At 38.6% G+C, this 15,629-nt stretch overlaps 3 protein-coding genes across 3 annotated transcripts; 1 reads left to right on the top strand and 2 right to left on the bottom strand.

The window, feature by feature from the left end:
* The first annotated feature begins 914 nt into the window (after positions 1–914).
* LOC110181439 (mitochondrial 2-oxodicarboxylate carrier) lies at positions 915–2,103 on the top strand. Its single transcript, XM_020949182.2, has one exon. It carries the CDS (start codon positions 1,019–1,021, stop codon positions 1,940–1,942), a length of 924 nt encoding a protein of 307 aa, XP_020804841.1. The 5' UTR covers positions 915–1,018; the 3' UTR covers positions 1,943–2,103.
* A 10,374-nt stretch (positions 2,104–12,477) lies between these two features.
* Positions 12,478–13,447, bottom strand: LOC110179871 (uncharacterized). Its single transcript, XM_020947471.2, has 3 exons — positions 13,078–13,447; positions 12,837–13,013; positions 12,478–12,769 (listed from the first exon to the last, which is right to left on the bottom strand). The coding sequence occupies exons 1-3, from the start codon at positions 13,133–13,135 to the stop codon at positions 12,552–12,554; spliced, it is 453 nt and encodes a 150-aa protein (XP_020803130.2). The 5' UTR covers positions 13,136–13,447; the 3' UTR covers positions 12,478–12,551.
* An 806-nt stretch (positions 13,448–14,253) lies between these two features.
* LOC110179870 (uncharacterized) lies at positions 14,254–15,026 on the bottom strand. Its single transcript, XM_020947470.2, has 3 exons — positions 14,878–15,026; positions 14,629–14,814; positions 14,254–14,560 (listed from the first exon to the last, which is right to left on the bottom strand). Exons 1-3 carry the CDS (start codon positions 14,933–14,935, stop codon positions 14,346–14,348), a joined length of 459 nt encoding a protein of 152 aa, XP_020803129.2. The 5' UTR covers positions 14,936–15,026; the 3' UTR covers positions 14,254–14,345.
* Between the last annotated feature and the right edge of the window lie 603 nt (positions 15,027–15,629).

Here is a 15,629-nt window from a genome sequence, read left to right as displayed (position 1 = left end):
CTCGTTGCCCTAATATTCTAATATAAATTTAACGCTCTCCATCAGGAGGCCAGGTCACCTTGGCCCTTGGCTTCAGGAGCCGGAACAGCCGTCGGCAATGAGCTGACTTATGAGCAAGAGCCAGGGAAACCTGACGCCAAAAGGTACTTGAAGCCAACAAGGCTGGCAGTCAAGCAGCAGGAGCAGGAGCAGCAGCTGAAGGACATGCCACCGAGACGAGGCGAGGCGAGGCTCATTTACCTCATCAGATGGAGGAGAATGGAGCACTCCACAGTTGGTTGTGGCCAGGACCCGCTCTGCCTTTGTGCAGCGTGACAGGCAAATTGCCAGGACACACACCTGGCCACAGACAATGTGACTCCCCTTCTCGCGTGTTAAACTTGCCTGAATGGACTCCCACCACCACACATTTGTAACAGGGCCAAAAGAGCAGGGCATGTGAATGTGGATGAAGATGAGCAGTCGGGGACTGGGACTGGGCTGCAATTGGCCTGTGCCACCATGACTAATTTGTTAGCAATTATGTTGGATTGACGTCCCGGATTGGGCCACATTAGCATAATTGTTGTTATGAGATCGCCCAGGAGTCACCAGCATGCAGTAGCCCTTTTGATGGAGAGAAGGCAGGGTTCTGGTTTGGGTTTGGGTTTTGGGGTGACCACACGCAGTGCACTTGACATTCATTAACATGGCACTCTGAGAGAGGCAAGCGGCAAGTGATGTTAACCGAAGCGAAAAATAACAAGAAAGGACCTTCGTTGAGTATAGACTGTGTTCAAGTTTAACAGGAATATGTACTGAATGTTGTTCAAGTTTAAGGGGAATATGTAAAGAGTATTAAATCCTTTACAAATTATAGAAAAGACATTCTTCTTAGCACAAAAACCAACTGAAAACTAATAAGACTTATTCAAAATCCAACTGGTAGTTGAGTTTTACATCAGCTGTGCGGGGGTGTTATGATTAATTCAGTTAAAATGTATCCAGACAAAATTAAAAATTCGATCCCGAAGCCGGCATGCCTACTGCCCAAACGGATGTGCCGCCACGCCGACGAGCGGACTTTCTATTTATGTCTGGCATGGCGGTAGGCATTCTGGAGGTGTTATTCTTGAGTCCGCTGGACTTGGTCAAGTCCCGATTGCAGGTGCAGAATATTCATAGGATAACAACCAGGGAAACCTACTGTGGCGTTCGGGATGCCTTCGCAAAGATATATCAAAACGAGGGACTGACCACCTTCTGGAGAGGCATGGTGCCACCGTTGTTAGTGAATCCGCCAAGAAGGGGTATGAAGTACTTCATGATTTCCCAATTAAGGCCCATCGTGCAGGCGGGTTCTCAGCCAACTTCATTGACTTATGCCATGACCGGCGCAATTTCCGGAATAATCGAGGCTATCGCTGTGAATCCCTTCGAGGTGGTAAAAATAACGCAACAAGTACATGAGCAGAAGCGTCTCAATGCCTTGGCGATGGCACGGCACATCATTGGGCGTAACGGCTACGGGTTGAAAGGTCTTTATCGGGGCATTACGGCTCTCATGACACGCAATGTCATTTTCCAATTCACCTATTTCGGCATGTACACAAACATTAGGAATCGGCTTCCCGCCAAACAGCGCCAGAGCGCCGAACTCTTCCGTAAGTTCGTGATAGCAAGCTTTTCAGGCGCCGTGGGCTTATCACTGAGTTGTCCCTTCGATATGGCCAAGTGCCGGATCCAGGCACCGCAGCCAGTGAGGGGTGAGATCAAGTACGGTGGGACAATTCAAACACTGAGGATAATTTACTATGAAGAAGGTCTCCGGGCATTGTACAAGGGCCTGTCACCGCTGCTATTGCGTGCCATTCCAGGCGGAGCTATCCAAATAGTTTCCTATGAAGCTATTTACGATTTCCTCGTTAGTAGATATGGAGAAAATAATACTGGTTATTTCTGAGGAGATATTACTTAATAGAGAAGATACCCCTCTTTTACAATTTGATACAAATATCATGTGATAGGGTCTGTGATAGGAAAAGTCAGCTATCTCGTCGTGAAGCCATCAGTTTTTAAACTTTAGATTAGTATCAATAAATTCTACAATCAGTATATTTTTAACTCTTCGGGAAGTTTTTATCTATGATAAATTAGGTGGTATAATATATACATATATAATCAATAGTTTCATTATATTAACTTCCATGTTCCTGTTGTTATTTTTCTTAATTTAAACTCATGTTTACCGCTTTTCCAGACGGAAAAGCTCGCTTAAAACTAGTTTTGTTGTTTCCGTTTCAGTTTCAACTTCCGTTTTCGGGATTTACTCACACACACACACACTCGAACAACTCGAGACAAGACCGCAGACCGCAGCTCTGCATGTTTTACAATTTACACTTAATTGTTTAGCACGACAAGGACAACGACGACGACGACAATAATAACAGCAACAGTAACACCAAAAACAGCCACTAAAACAGCATCAACAAGACCGACAATTATAAGCCAGCCATAACAACAATTACAATTACACGGAGCACTTACAAGGGGAATTATAATTAATTTATGCCGAGTGCTGGCAAAGTGTTTGCTTGGACGCTCTCTAAGTGAGCTACTGACTTTTGTTTTTCGCCCGGGGTTCCCCTATTTCCTTACATTTCCCTATACCCATTACTGAATAAGAACAAAGGTGTATTACATTTTCTGCAAAATAAGATAAAGTGTTTATATATAGAATAAGAAATTCCCAGTCGAATTTACCGATTCTCACATTGTTTTTTTCTTCTATCATTCCACTTGACACTTGCACCTAATGGCCTGGTAATTTGAAGAGTCCTGCAGGATGAACGGAATGGCAATTAAGAGCCATTAAGGTAAGCAAGGCTCCTGACTCTCCACAGCTACATTATCATATCTAAAATTGAGGTCCAATTAAGCTGCCTAATTCCTATAAATCAAAGTTGAATGCCAGGAAAGTTACGGCAACATTTGCTGCCATCAATCAGATTTTGAGCATAAACAAGCCGGATTCGTACATGGAGCAGGGGTTAGGTATTTGTCAAATAGAGTTCATGCTTAATTAGTTTTAATGCGTAATAAGCATATTTCGGCTGAATTAGCCGAAAACATCAATCGTTGCTGCAGCAGCAGGACAACTCTCCCCCGATTGTAATGCCAAATTGGGCCTTAAAGTATGCAATGCACATTTTCAATTATTCATAGTTGAAATTGCAAATGCGTAATGAAATGAAATCAAAAGCAGAATTCCCGATCCATGCACCACACCACCCTTCCCAATGACTGATGCCACAAACCCCACCCACACATGCCACACATGCAACCCCCATCGTTTTCATCCCCAATGGAGTGGAAATGCCCTTGAGCCGTTTGCCATGTTCATGTCGACGTCATTTTCCATGGTATAGTAATTACACTAATCTATATTTCGAGTGTCGCTGTGTGAGTGCAATTGTTGTGTGCGTATGTCTGTGTTTTGTGGCTGTGTAAATGCATTTGAAATTGACCCTGGAGACATTCTCGTTGGCCAGAAAATGCAACACAAAATGCATTTATTGTTTCGTCCTTGTTGTGTGTTTTGGCTGCCCGTTTGTTTGTCGGTTTGTTTAATTGTTTGCCAACTTCCAAGTGTTTCTTGACTATTTGGTCATTTGTCAAGCGGTTTAAGTTTATAGCAGGTAGATCTAAGCTTCAGATATTGTGCCTATTTAAATTATAGTTTTGGCCAATGGTTCGTTAAGTTATTATGTGATATTTCCACTAATAATAAAAAAACAAAAACGATCCTTCAATCAAACACTAAGCCTAAAAATTGCTTTGAAAAATTTGCAAACCAAATTGAATTAACAGAAAAGTGCACAATACAGTTTAATTGCTATGGCCAGAGAGTTTGAAATGTTCCTTTTAGCCGGCTTTTCCCCTGCCATCGGTCGTGTCTAGTCAATAAAATATGAATTATTTGAAATATTTAAACGCCCCAAAATAAATCAAATGCCAACACTCGACACCATCAAGCCGAGATCCGGAAATAGAGGAGAGAAAGCAGAATTTACAATTTTTTGTGTTTGCTGCCTGCCAAAAAATTTTTCCAGCACAGGATAATATTTTCTTTTTTTTTTTTTATATCAGGAAACAGCAAAAATTTGTGTTGCCGTTGTGGTTGTCTAAATAAATTTTTTATTGACCATGGTTAACGCTTCACTGGCCAATAACCAGAGACAGGAGGGAGGCGCACGGGCAGCAGGGAAGCGGGGGAGTGTGAAAAAGGCAAAAACCACTGGAGAATGCCGGTGCGAGGGGGCTGTCGAAAACGGGAGTGAGTGCTCAAAGTCCTGGCAACCCGCACAAACGCCTCAAAGCATGCCACAAGTTATTTTCACAGCCCAGCACACACACATACACACACACACACACTTGAGTGCCTTCTGTGTGTGCGAACGAATAAATGTATGAATGAATGAATGAAATGCTCAAATTACACATGTTATACAATTGTTGGCAGAAAATATGATTATACTTGGGGGAGAGAGAAAAAGGGCCACAGAACCCAAAAATACGTCGAATGAAATTTTGAAATGCTTAAGTGTGTGTTATCGTTTCGTTTCGTAAAGTTATTTATTTGCCAGAGAATTGTGAGACCAAATTGAATATCCTTTCTTAAGTTTTAAGAGATTTGTATTTTAAATTAGGGTTAATAATAATATTTTTACTTTTCCCTGAGTTTGTTTTACAGCTTTTAAGGACATTTGGTCTATCCCTCCATTTATTTTAAGAACAAGTCTTTCAGATCCTTGATTTTATACTTATAAAACATTAGTTGTAAGAGAGTTGTATTATTTTTACAATCCCTTAATGTTATTTATCAAGTGAGTTAAAAATTATTTACTAATTCTTAACCACACCCTATTTGCTAATCATTTGAAGTAGAATATTCGCAATTCGTTGTTCAGTTTCGAATGTAAAATTCCATAAATTCATAACACGTTTTCCGGTTACCTTCATTCCGCCTGACTATCGAATGTTCAGACGGATTTTATCCTTCTTGACTGGCTTTTATTCTCGTTGCTTACGTGTCTCATGTGCGCTCATTTTCAACTTTAAAGCAGTCCAAAGGAAGGCGGACAGAGTGCTGGTTGAAAACGAAATGAAATTAATATGAAGTTTGACTTAACGCCTCATAAATCATTGTCCAATTTTCAGACGACAACGAAACCAGGACACGGGAGGCGCCCCCCGGTGGCATCTCTGTCCTGCTGACGTTGTAACACAAACACACTTAAAATGATTGAAATATATGTAGAGTCGGATATATGCGTAACATGGCACGACATTGCCTCATATATATGGTGCACATTCCCGACTATATATTGGCCGGCTATCCTGGCTATCCTGCCATCCTGACTGCCGTCCTAGACGAGCGGAGACCGAAGACCGAAGACTTCCTCATTACACGCTTGTCACGTGCACATTTAACGTTCGGCTGCACACACACACACACACATCCACATAATTATACGCACACCCAGGCAGGAGGACACCAACACCAAGGCATGACAGTCATTCATATTAATATTGTCGGTCAAAAAAAAAATAGGAGAGAAAAAAACAAACGCCGCGGAGAAATGACACTTTAGACGCCAGAAAGTCCGACTTGCATACCAATTTTTAGATTTCAACAACTCCTTAAGTAAGGGATATTTTAAATCTTTAAGTTTGTGAAGTAATAATTACAATTTATAAATGTGTGGCTCTGATTTTCAACAGAATTATATTAAGAAACATTTCAAAAATCAATAAGATTTTCCCGATCTATTAACTTGTTGCCTAAAAACAACTTAAGATCGAATAAGAATTCAAGAACCTTAAATATATTTCTGGAATTGATCCTCCTTACCCGATCCATAAAGTTACATTTAGAATTCAGACATTAAATTCAAGATTCAATACAATATTCCTTAATTTACACATAAACTGAACCTCAATATATATTGAGGCTAATAACCAAAAATCTTTCACAAGTACAAACTTAAGCAACTTGACCATAAAACAAAATTTGAGTCTCATGAAAAACTTTAAGATTAAGGAAAACAATCTCTGCTAAATGAAAGCAAGGACCAGACAGGATAGAGTCCTAGCTAGTCGAATTTTCAAGTACCACAAACTGCTGGGATATGCAAATTCTTTTTGTGGACAAACTAGAAGAACAATATACCATCGTGTAAGCAATGCATGGCAAGTGTTTTTCAATTTGTTTTGCAAATTGAAATGAAATGAAACTCATCTGTATACAAAACATATATGTATGTCTGCGAGTAAGTAAATAACCAAATACTTTATATGAACTATAGCCAACTATGGAGTTTTTAAAAAAGTCCTTTAAAGTTGCCCTAATCAAGTTAATCTGGGCATCTCCCAACTCTTAATTCCATTTGAAATTTCTGCACCATTTCGAATTACAACCAACACAAGTTCATGTGCAATTTAATGGCAACTAAACAGACCCAGATCCAGATCCAGAGTCGGGTCATTAAGCTTGGACTTGAAACACTGACCACATGAGCCGCAACCACAGGACGCCGTCCGTCTGTCCTTAGCCCTACCAAGCCACATATCCACACATCCGCATCCACATTTGGAGATAATTAAACATGCTGCGCACGTGCAGCGGCTGCTTTCAACATTTTATGCTCAAGTAAAAATGAAATAAAATGCAGGGAGCAACCCCCCGGAGAGAGAGGAGAGCCGAGGGGGCCTTGTCTGGGGCTGTGTTCCACAAATTGAACCCCCAAGTAGACGGAGCAACTGCTGACCGACAACAGCAACAATTTTATATATATATTAATTAAAAGGAATTTTACGCGCTAATGAAATAAAATGCGATAGTGTGTGTGTGCGATGGGGGTTTAATAGGGACATGTATGTAGCATATGCAATGAAAAGGGAGTCCACAATTTAATTTGGCAGCCAAGAGATGCACACAAAAAAAGGATGCATGCCACACATACGCCCCCGAGGACACCGATGGCTCAGAACTCTCTGTGCAGCGCAGTCGTTGCGTTATCCTGGCAGTTCCAAGAGGAACTAAGAGAATGTTAATGTCGCTAAGATGGTTCGCTTCGAGCTGACAACAACATGTTGCGAGTCGAACGAGTTGCATCGAACCACTGTTAACAGTGGGCGGCATCTCGAGCTCGGAATATGTAATGACAACTGTTAAGATAATGATGTGTGTTGTGGCCATTGGTAATTGAATATGTGGAAAAATAATTAATGGCGGAGCCAAAAAAAAAGTTATATATAAAAATATGCGGTGCATCGTTATGAAGAATATTATTGTATAATTCTTTAAAAGCATCTCGACAGCACACACGATATGTGTCCTGCTGCTGCTGCTGACCCATATCGTGGCCATTCTGTCAACGTTTTCTGACAAATATTGTGACAGCTGTCGCCGAAAAGGGAAAGTGACAGGACGCTGACCCGCACTTCCGGCATTCTGTTGACTTCCCGGCACAACTGTACCCCGTGCGGCTGGCTCTCCATCCTGACGCATCCTTATAATTGAAAATTAATAGTCGCTAGTTGCTTGTTTATGCATTCTCCCCTTCCCTGCATTGGCTCCCATTTTGTATTTTCGATTGCATCACGGGTGTGGGTGGCAACCCTGGCCATTTCCGGAGAGTGGACACGCGTTCAGGCAAACAATACCAATTACCAGGCGCGTAACGGCTTCGTACAGGATATGTGCCAGGTCGGAGGATATGAGAGCCGGTACGCGTGTGTGAGACCTTCCCGGCTGCCCTCACATATTCATATAGATATATATGCACACCATGGAGATGGTCTGTGTGCGTGGAGGAGGGAGTGTGGCTGGGTGTCAACCATGGCCAATGCAGATGTCTGCTTGTGTTTGTTTTTTGCTGTTTGTTCGTTTAACTGACATTCGTCCAGTGTTATTTTTTCAGCTCCCCACCGCCCCACGAAATGTCCTTTTTTTATTTTTTGCATTTTTTGTTTGAAGTCTCTGCCTGACCGAGAACCCATTGTACAATTTTAATTGGCGTTTCAGTTATTGAAATGTTGCACCCAGATCGATTTATACATACACTACACAAGAGGGTAGAGTGAATAAGTGTTTGTGTAGCTGTCAAGGACACTTTCTAATTAATATTGTAAAATTAGATATATTTATTTAAATATTAAAACATACCTTTTAAGCTTAGGAAATATATAAGCAATAAAATAAATATTAAACATTGTTATAAAAATATAGTAAATATGGAAATAGAAATTGAATTGAATCTTGGTAATTACTTAACTCAGCTTAACCCCTGGCAAGTTCTCTAAATATTTTAAACAATATACAATTTGCATTATATGTACTCACAGGATATATAAGTAAAGGTATCCAAGCTTCCGCTGCCAAAAAAACCCGATTGTGCTGTCTGTGTTTTCCAGGATATTAACAGTCAATAATGTCAGGTTTTTGTCGAACATATGCGGCAGCGATTTTTCATTGTCGGCTCCAATAAAACGCTTTTTCCCACTCGCTGTGTCTTAATATTTTCATTTTTTCCTGCATTTCACTTTTAATATGCTTAAATGCTGAAAAAAAAACAAGAGAAGAACAATAATTGTATAAAGTGACACTTTGGACTGTGCAAATAATGATAGATTCTCTACTTAAGAGGTGGCACTATGAGGATTTGCAAGCTAATTGAAATGCAACCTACTGCTCTTTTGAATTATATTATGTGGCTTCCTGTTTTTGTTTATCGTTTCGGATTTTGGTGTTAATAATAACATAAGCAGTCGAAGACTGCAGCTATTGTTTCCTTAATAACAAACACGACACCCTCCAAAGTCCTGTCCCTGGAAAATCCCTCGCACTTTCTCACGTTGGCGCCTCGGCAAGGATTAAGTCATGCTGCTGTCATGCATAAATTCTGCAAGTTGTGCAGAGAGTGAATGCAGAGGGAAAGACAGGGGGAGCTATGAGCGATGAGCCAGTGAGCCATTCTTCATTCCCATGGATTAAATCCTGCTAAGTTTTGAGCTATAATCGAGTCAAGGTAATACAAATTATAATACAATTCAGTACTTAGTAACTTAGTAAATATATAGCTTATATAAAACCCTCTTAAAAGAGTTCATCTTAATTCATAATCAGAAACGATGAGTATTAAAAGATTCTTCATTTTATTTCTAAAACGAATTAATTATAGAGGTTAATTACATACTATTTATCAACCTAAAAGAATTCTAAGACGCTTCACACTATTAGTTATTTCCAAGGCTAAAAGACTTTCTCATCAAAGAAACTTCCAACTATTTAACATACGCTTAGTTGACACAAAATTTGAAAATCATTAGCTCTACCCTCACACCAGACCATTACTATAATAATAAAGTTTGTTGTGTCATCGTTAAATCACCAACAAGCCAAATATGTTTCTAATGACTTACAAACAAATCCAAAACCGAAACCAAAACCAAAACCAAAAGGAGCAGAAGCAACACCAAGGACATTTTGCTAATCTCTCAACAAAACCCCAAAAGCCAACCCTTCCTCAGCTCGTTATTGTAGACTTTGTCACAATGTGATAAACGTATTGGTCTAATATTAAAATAATAATTTTCAAGCAGTTTCACAGAATTTGTGGCCAGCAAAATGTGGACTAGATTAAATGGAAATTTAGTCAAGATTTTCACTTTTCATTTACAAATTCTTGGGGCTTACAATTTAGCTGCTTGTCATAAATTATAAATTCACCAGTTGTGAATATTTTCTGCCTGCAAATTTATTCCCGTGACTTGGATAAAATCTATTAAAGGAAAATAGAAACATTGTGAGTGTTCGTACTGATTTATTTGTGTTTTATTTATTTATTTATTTATTATTTGTGTGCTTTCAGAATTTGTTCTGATTTTTGGGAACACAATCCATTGAACTGTGAGTCGCTTGTGAGGTGAACATAATCTGAATAAATAGAGAAATATTTTGATATTGAAAATGTTCTTTGAGTTTCTGCACATATGTTTATTATTCAAAATAAAAATGTCAAAAAATAAGTAATTGATTTTAAATCACAAAGCTGTTTATGCTAATTAAACTGAGCAGTGGACTTAGATTATTTCTTGAATATTTGAATACAAAAATTAATGAGAATGTGAATAATTCATGTGTGCCTATTAATAATTCTGTGAATAATGAAATCGAAATTTATGCAAAATGTTCAATTATTTGTTTAACCTTTAATGTCAGCATGTCATTCCAGCATCATTATTCAAATAGCCTTCTTTGATTTAAATTCCAAAACTTCACAAAGCACCTAGCCGCCACACCGCAGATATTTTGCGGCAATTTTAAATTTTAATACAGATTTAATTTGCAACATTCATTCACTGCAACGTCAAATAACTGTCAGGCATTCCGTGCCAAATTACAATATTAATAAAATGGATAAAAGGGAACAAAAACTAATAATTTTAACTTGAATAAAAGTGACCAACCACCAATGGAAATGGGAGTAAAAAAAACGAAATTAACCGCGAATTACAAATCAATTTAAATGCGGCAAACTTTTTTTAGCTTCAGCCAAACAATGAAACTTCTCGTTATTCTATTTCCGCGGAAAAGTCGAAACTTTTAATTCAATTCGTATCTCAGGCATGTCAATGAGTTTGTCTTCTCTCGGGGGATGCTTTCTAGCAAGTTTTTGAGCCTCTTTTCTTGGCCTCTTGAATGCAACATTTTGGGTCGTAGCGCTGGGAAATTTGTTTAGTAAATTAAGAGTACTTAAAGTGCAAGTCAAGATCCCAGTTTCTCTCCCCCCTCTGATATTGTCCCCTATACCCAGCATCATCTGCGGCATTATGTATTCTTTTTTAAAACATGCAAAATCACGTCTATGCATCTTAATAACTTTTCGTGCTCGTGCAAACAATGCGAACGTGAAAGTTGAATAGGTTTGGCTTAGTTATCAGAGGGTTCCCGTCTACGTTTTTCCCAAGGAGTGAGGTCCTGGCATTGGGTGGTGGTGGATTTGCTCCACGGTCTCTCAATGCATAAATCAAATGTACATTTTGTAGTTGAAGTTGAACTTAATTTTAGTTTCTGGGAGTTTCAAGCAAGTTTCCGAAACTGAGGGCGGGGGAGCAGAGCAATTCGGGGTTGTAGAAACAAGTGGGGGATATGGTTTTTATACTTTTTAGTAGAAGAAATTCAGCTATCAATGATAGTGTATTTGAATGAAATAAAAGGTGAAGCTTAAGTTGATAAAAACACTTAAAAAAGAATGATAAAGAAAATGGAACAAAAGTAAGATTACTTATTAATCAGTTAGATCCTTATATCTTTAAGATATGTAACAACCTTGTTTGAATGTAAAGCAACACCTATGCATGGCATTGTTCACCCCCATTCCGGAAGTCAAATCCATAACCATAACTTTGTTTAGGAAACACATCCATTCCCATTCTTATTCCCCTTGCACACACGTAAAACAATTGAATCGAAAAGAAACCAATCAGTCAACAGGGGATTCCCACACGTAACCCAACGAGTGCAAAAGAAATCCGAAAAAAAAGCTTGGTTACAACAATACAAAAATTAATTGATGGCAAGCACACACACACTGGGACACACATGACTGCACCCACACACACACACGCACACACAGTACACACAGATGACGCACCAACACTAATTGGCAGCAGCAACAACATGGCGCACAGAGCCCACGAAGTCGATTTGATAACAGAACAGGAGATGATGCTGGGCGCCAAAGGTAGGGAATGGCCCTACGATTTGGTTATGAAACAGTCAAGAGGGGGGGGCGGGACGGGTGAAGCACTGGCCAAATCGATGCAGACATAGACGAGCAACAATCAATCAATTAAATGCCCGACTGCAGCTCCACAACACAACACGGCCCAGCGGATGATGTTCGGCATGCAAAAGTGTGGCAGCCTTTTAGGCGGCCAGCAACAATATTAAAGATTTATTCATGTTTCCTGTTGTACTTGGGCCATCTCTTCCCTGGGATAGTTTGCCAATTTAAGTGACAGTCCGAAATGTGGAGAGTTTCCTCTTCAAACAGGCGACAGCCTTTGCATTGGCCAAATCATTTCCGGGCTACCAATAAAGCCGGTAAATATCTTTTAACCACATAGAGGAAGCACTCTCACGAAGGCAAATGGAAAATGTTATATTACTTCAAAGTTTAAACATCTGCTCAAATGAGTTTATGACTATTAATGAAAGCTAGTCTCAGAAACTTATATTAACTTTTTAGTTCTAACCAGTTGTAAGTAGCTCTTAGCTAAGCCACACATCAAAGCAATCATAAATTTTAATCAAAAACTGATAAGCGTCTTGTGAAATATTAAAACGTGAACGCATGGAAAGTCCAAGAAGTCAATCTAATCAAACAATTTTGATAAGAAACACACAAGAGGAGTACAAAAAACATGTATAAAAAGAATTAATTTATTAACGGAGGATCCCTTGTTCTTAGCTCATCTCTATATCAATACAGCCTTGTCTTTTAGGCATAGATCTTGACCAGCAAGAGACCCAATACGCTAGCCGCAATGGTCATAGTGCTGCTGCTCATCTTTCCCGCAGGACTCTTGTTGCATTTATCACCTGAGCAGGTGAGACAAGTTGTCTTATTGTAGTGAGCATAGGCCGGCTTCAGGGCCAGGCTGCAGGGTCCAACTGCCGGATGGACGCAGCCATGGAGCTGATGGATCACTTCTTTATCTGAAGAGTGGTATGAGTTTTAGAAGATTTTCTTTGCCACTTTTTATTAGATATTCAAACTACTCACTGTAGGTGTACTTCAGGACAAGGCAGTCGAAACGTGTGCTGGTCACGTTTCTTACATTCTGATGGTAAACTCCAAGGTGGTGGCTTGTCTCATTGGCAGCCGCATTGGTGCAGGTGACTTTCTTGGGACTCTTGCAGTCCTTTGGTGTGACACAGGTGTAGCACACCAGGGAGTTGACTTTGGTATATAAGAAATATATCTTCAGTAATTTTGAAATTAGGTAATCTGACCTATTACTCACCGAACTGCACACAGACAAAGGCAATCAGCACACTGACAATCACTGCCTTGGTATTCATTTTGCGATATTTACGTTTTTTAACAAGTTACAGAGGAGTAAAACGATCTTAGGTATTAGCCTCTTTTCTTTAAACTAAACCAGTTCGGCATGTTACCCACTCTTTTATAAGGTTATTCTCTTAATTTTTTGCACCTCACTCAACAGTTGACGGAGAAGAAACTTGAGATAAGCTCGAGTGCTTTTAAAGATTAGATTATAACCACTTTTATAGCCTTATTAGATTGAGAAAATGTTTCAATGGGGGCATTGAAAGGGTTTCCCCTTTCCAATTGAATCGGTCGAGACATGGTCATAAATATTTAAGATATTTGATGTTGGTTTAAGAAATTTTAAATATGAAAATTGTGTATTTCATATTATCACAGTCTTCTGTGCAGACCATTTGGCAATATCTATTAATTAACTTAAACCAAGCCAATAGATCCGGAGCCTAGTCATAGGTTGACAATTTCACACCTGACCTTTTTCCATGATTAGTGCTTATCTCATCGTTAATATATACCTTATCAATATGCTAGCCTCAGTATATTAATAAACTCAATCCACCCTGCGTATACGTAATATTGATAGCAAGAGAAAAGGGGAAGTTTTCAGTTGATTTGTTTTGCAAAGCTTCCAAGCTTTGGCAACCATTTAATCAACAAAAGGCGCAACATTGACTCATTTTAAAATATTTCAACGATAAGTAAATATTTCTTAATCAGAATTTAACTCGAGAATTATATCAAAACAACCTCTTATAAAAAATTGCATGCATATAGGGTAATTTTGTAAAACCTAATAATATATTCTAAAAATAAATTAAAATTAAAAAAAAAATATATAAAATTAAGATAAAAACTACTCTCATCAAGCTTTATACAGACTTATTAATCTTTCAAGCCATTCATTTGACTTCAATAACCATAAAAGCAATACGGAAATTGCTTTGTTTTATTAAAGAAAGTAAGAACTTGAACTTTATGATTAATAATGACTATTAAACCCATAATTACTTCCTTTCAAAAATACAATTTGATACAAGGGAATAGTTCAAATGTGATTTCTTACGTACTTTATTATAAAAATCTTATACCAGACACTACAAAATTTAAACCCCTAATCAAACTGTTTCCATTTTGAATATAAATAATGGGAAATATTACTTTTATTTAAATATTTACAACTGAAAGTTGTTTTAAATACTGTTTTCACAGACATTTGGCCGTCTAACTAAGGATCTTGGCCAGGAGCAGGGCAATAGCAGATCCCAAGATGGTATAGGTGCTACCGCTGAAGGTTCCCGCCGGATTACAGTAGTCGGTGTTGCAGGTGATGCATCTCCGGGACCAGGAATCCTGATTAGCAGTGTTAATCAATGTCAGCTGGCAGATATTTGTGGCAGGGAAGACACAGCCCAAGAACTCGGAAGTGTGAGTATTGTCTAGTGGAATTTAGCGTTGATTAGAAAGTGTTATACTTTGATTAAATATGTTACAAGTAAATGCATACTCTGGGGATAGTAGTAGGTGGAATTGGCACAAGTGTAACTCGAACTGCCATTCACTGTGGGCACATTGTTGTAAATCGTGGTCAGATATTCCCTATTGGCATTGGCAGTCGCATTGTTACACGTTTGGGTTGAGGGGTTGCGACATCCCGCCACGGTGTTGCAACTGTAGCAAGTCAGCGCATCGGCTAAGGATATAGTATATATTCCATTATTAAGGATTCTTGGAGAACGTCACATCTCTCCCTTACCAAACTGAAAGCCCAGAAAAGCCACAAGGACGGCACAGAAAGTCACTTTCTTCCACATATCGATGGGGGTTTATTATTTAAATACAACTGTTCGCCAAGCGGTTCAAAAAGAAACTGAATCAAGTGCACCTCTAGTCTACTCATTTATCGGTCCCTCGTCAATAATAAAAGCCGATTTTATGCTGGCAATATAGATAAGATTTGTTTATCAGCACGCCTCTTAGCCTGTTTGAGTCAGGGCAACGTATTCGAAATGTTGACTAAATATAAATATGGGGGGTTTCTATTGATCGATGGAATGCACTTTATACGCCCTATACAAATATAAATTTCCAAAGAAAAACTACTTTAAAGAACTAGGGAAAGGTACTACTTCACAGTGATTTATATCAGTTGAAACAAAGGTGAAAAATAATAGCGATATCGAAGTATATTACGAATATAATTTCAGTAAGCATAATATAATATTAAAATGATTTCATATAGTGCAAGATTGGATTGTTAGATTGCTGGTTGCTCTATAAACCCCCATATATGATATCATACTTAATCCATATCAATGCCTAAATTGATAAGACTGACCTACATTTGGGTATTGGGGATTATTTACTATTTTCTCAATATTAAATTATGTAAAGAACTTTTTTATAATACCGGTGATTACATTAGATATAGCTAGAGATAATACAATTTGATTGAATACTAAAGAAAAAGAGACATTAAAAGTAAATTTTTATAAAACTTAGCTTCTC

This window comes from Drosophila serrata, unplaced genomic scaffold (assembly GCF_035046125.1).
Source record: "Drosophila serrata isolate PLE 108 unplaced genomic scaffold, ASM3504612v1 contig_302, whole genome shotgun sequence".
Classification (NCBI taxonomy): domain Eukaryota; kingdom Metazoa; phylum Arthropoda; class Insecta; order Diptera; family Drosophilidae; genus Drosophila; species Drosophila serrata.
This window is presented reverse-complemented; position numbering and strand designations above follow the sequence as displayed.

Coding starts and splice junctions, on each gene's coding strand:
- LOC110181439 (XM_020949182.2), top strand. CDS start 1,019: ATGCCTACTGCCCAAACGGATGTGCCGCCACGCCGACGAGCGGACTTT.
- LOC110179871 (XM_020947471.2), bottom strand. CDS start 13,135: ATGAATACCAAGGCAGTGATTGTCAGTGTGCTGATTGCCTTTGTCTGT. Junction 13,014..13,077: donor CTTTGTCTGTGTGCAGTTCG/GTGAGTAATAGG, acceptor TATATACCAAAG/TCAACTCCCTGGTGTGCTAC. Junction 12,770..12,836: donor TGTCCTGAAGTACACCTACA/GTGAGTAGTTTG, acceptor ACCACTCTTCAG/ATAAAGAAGTGATCCATCAG.
- LOC110179870 (XM_020947470.2), bottom strand. CDS start 14,935: ATGTGGAAGAAAGTGACTTTCTGTGCCGTCCTTGTGGCTTTTCTGGGC. Junction 14,815..14,877: donor TTTTCTGGGCTTTCAGTTTG/GTAAGGGAGAGA, acceptor CTATATCCTTAG/CCGATGCGCTGACTTGCTAC. Junction 14,561..14,628: donor CACCTACTACTATCCCCAGA/GTATGCATTTAC, acceptor AAATTCCACTAG/ACAATACTCACACTTCCGAG.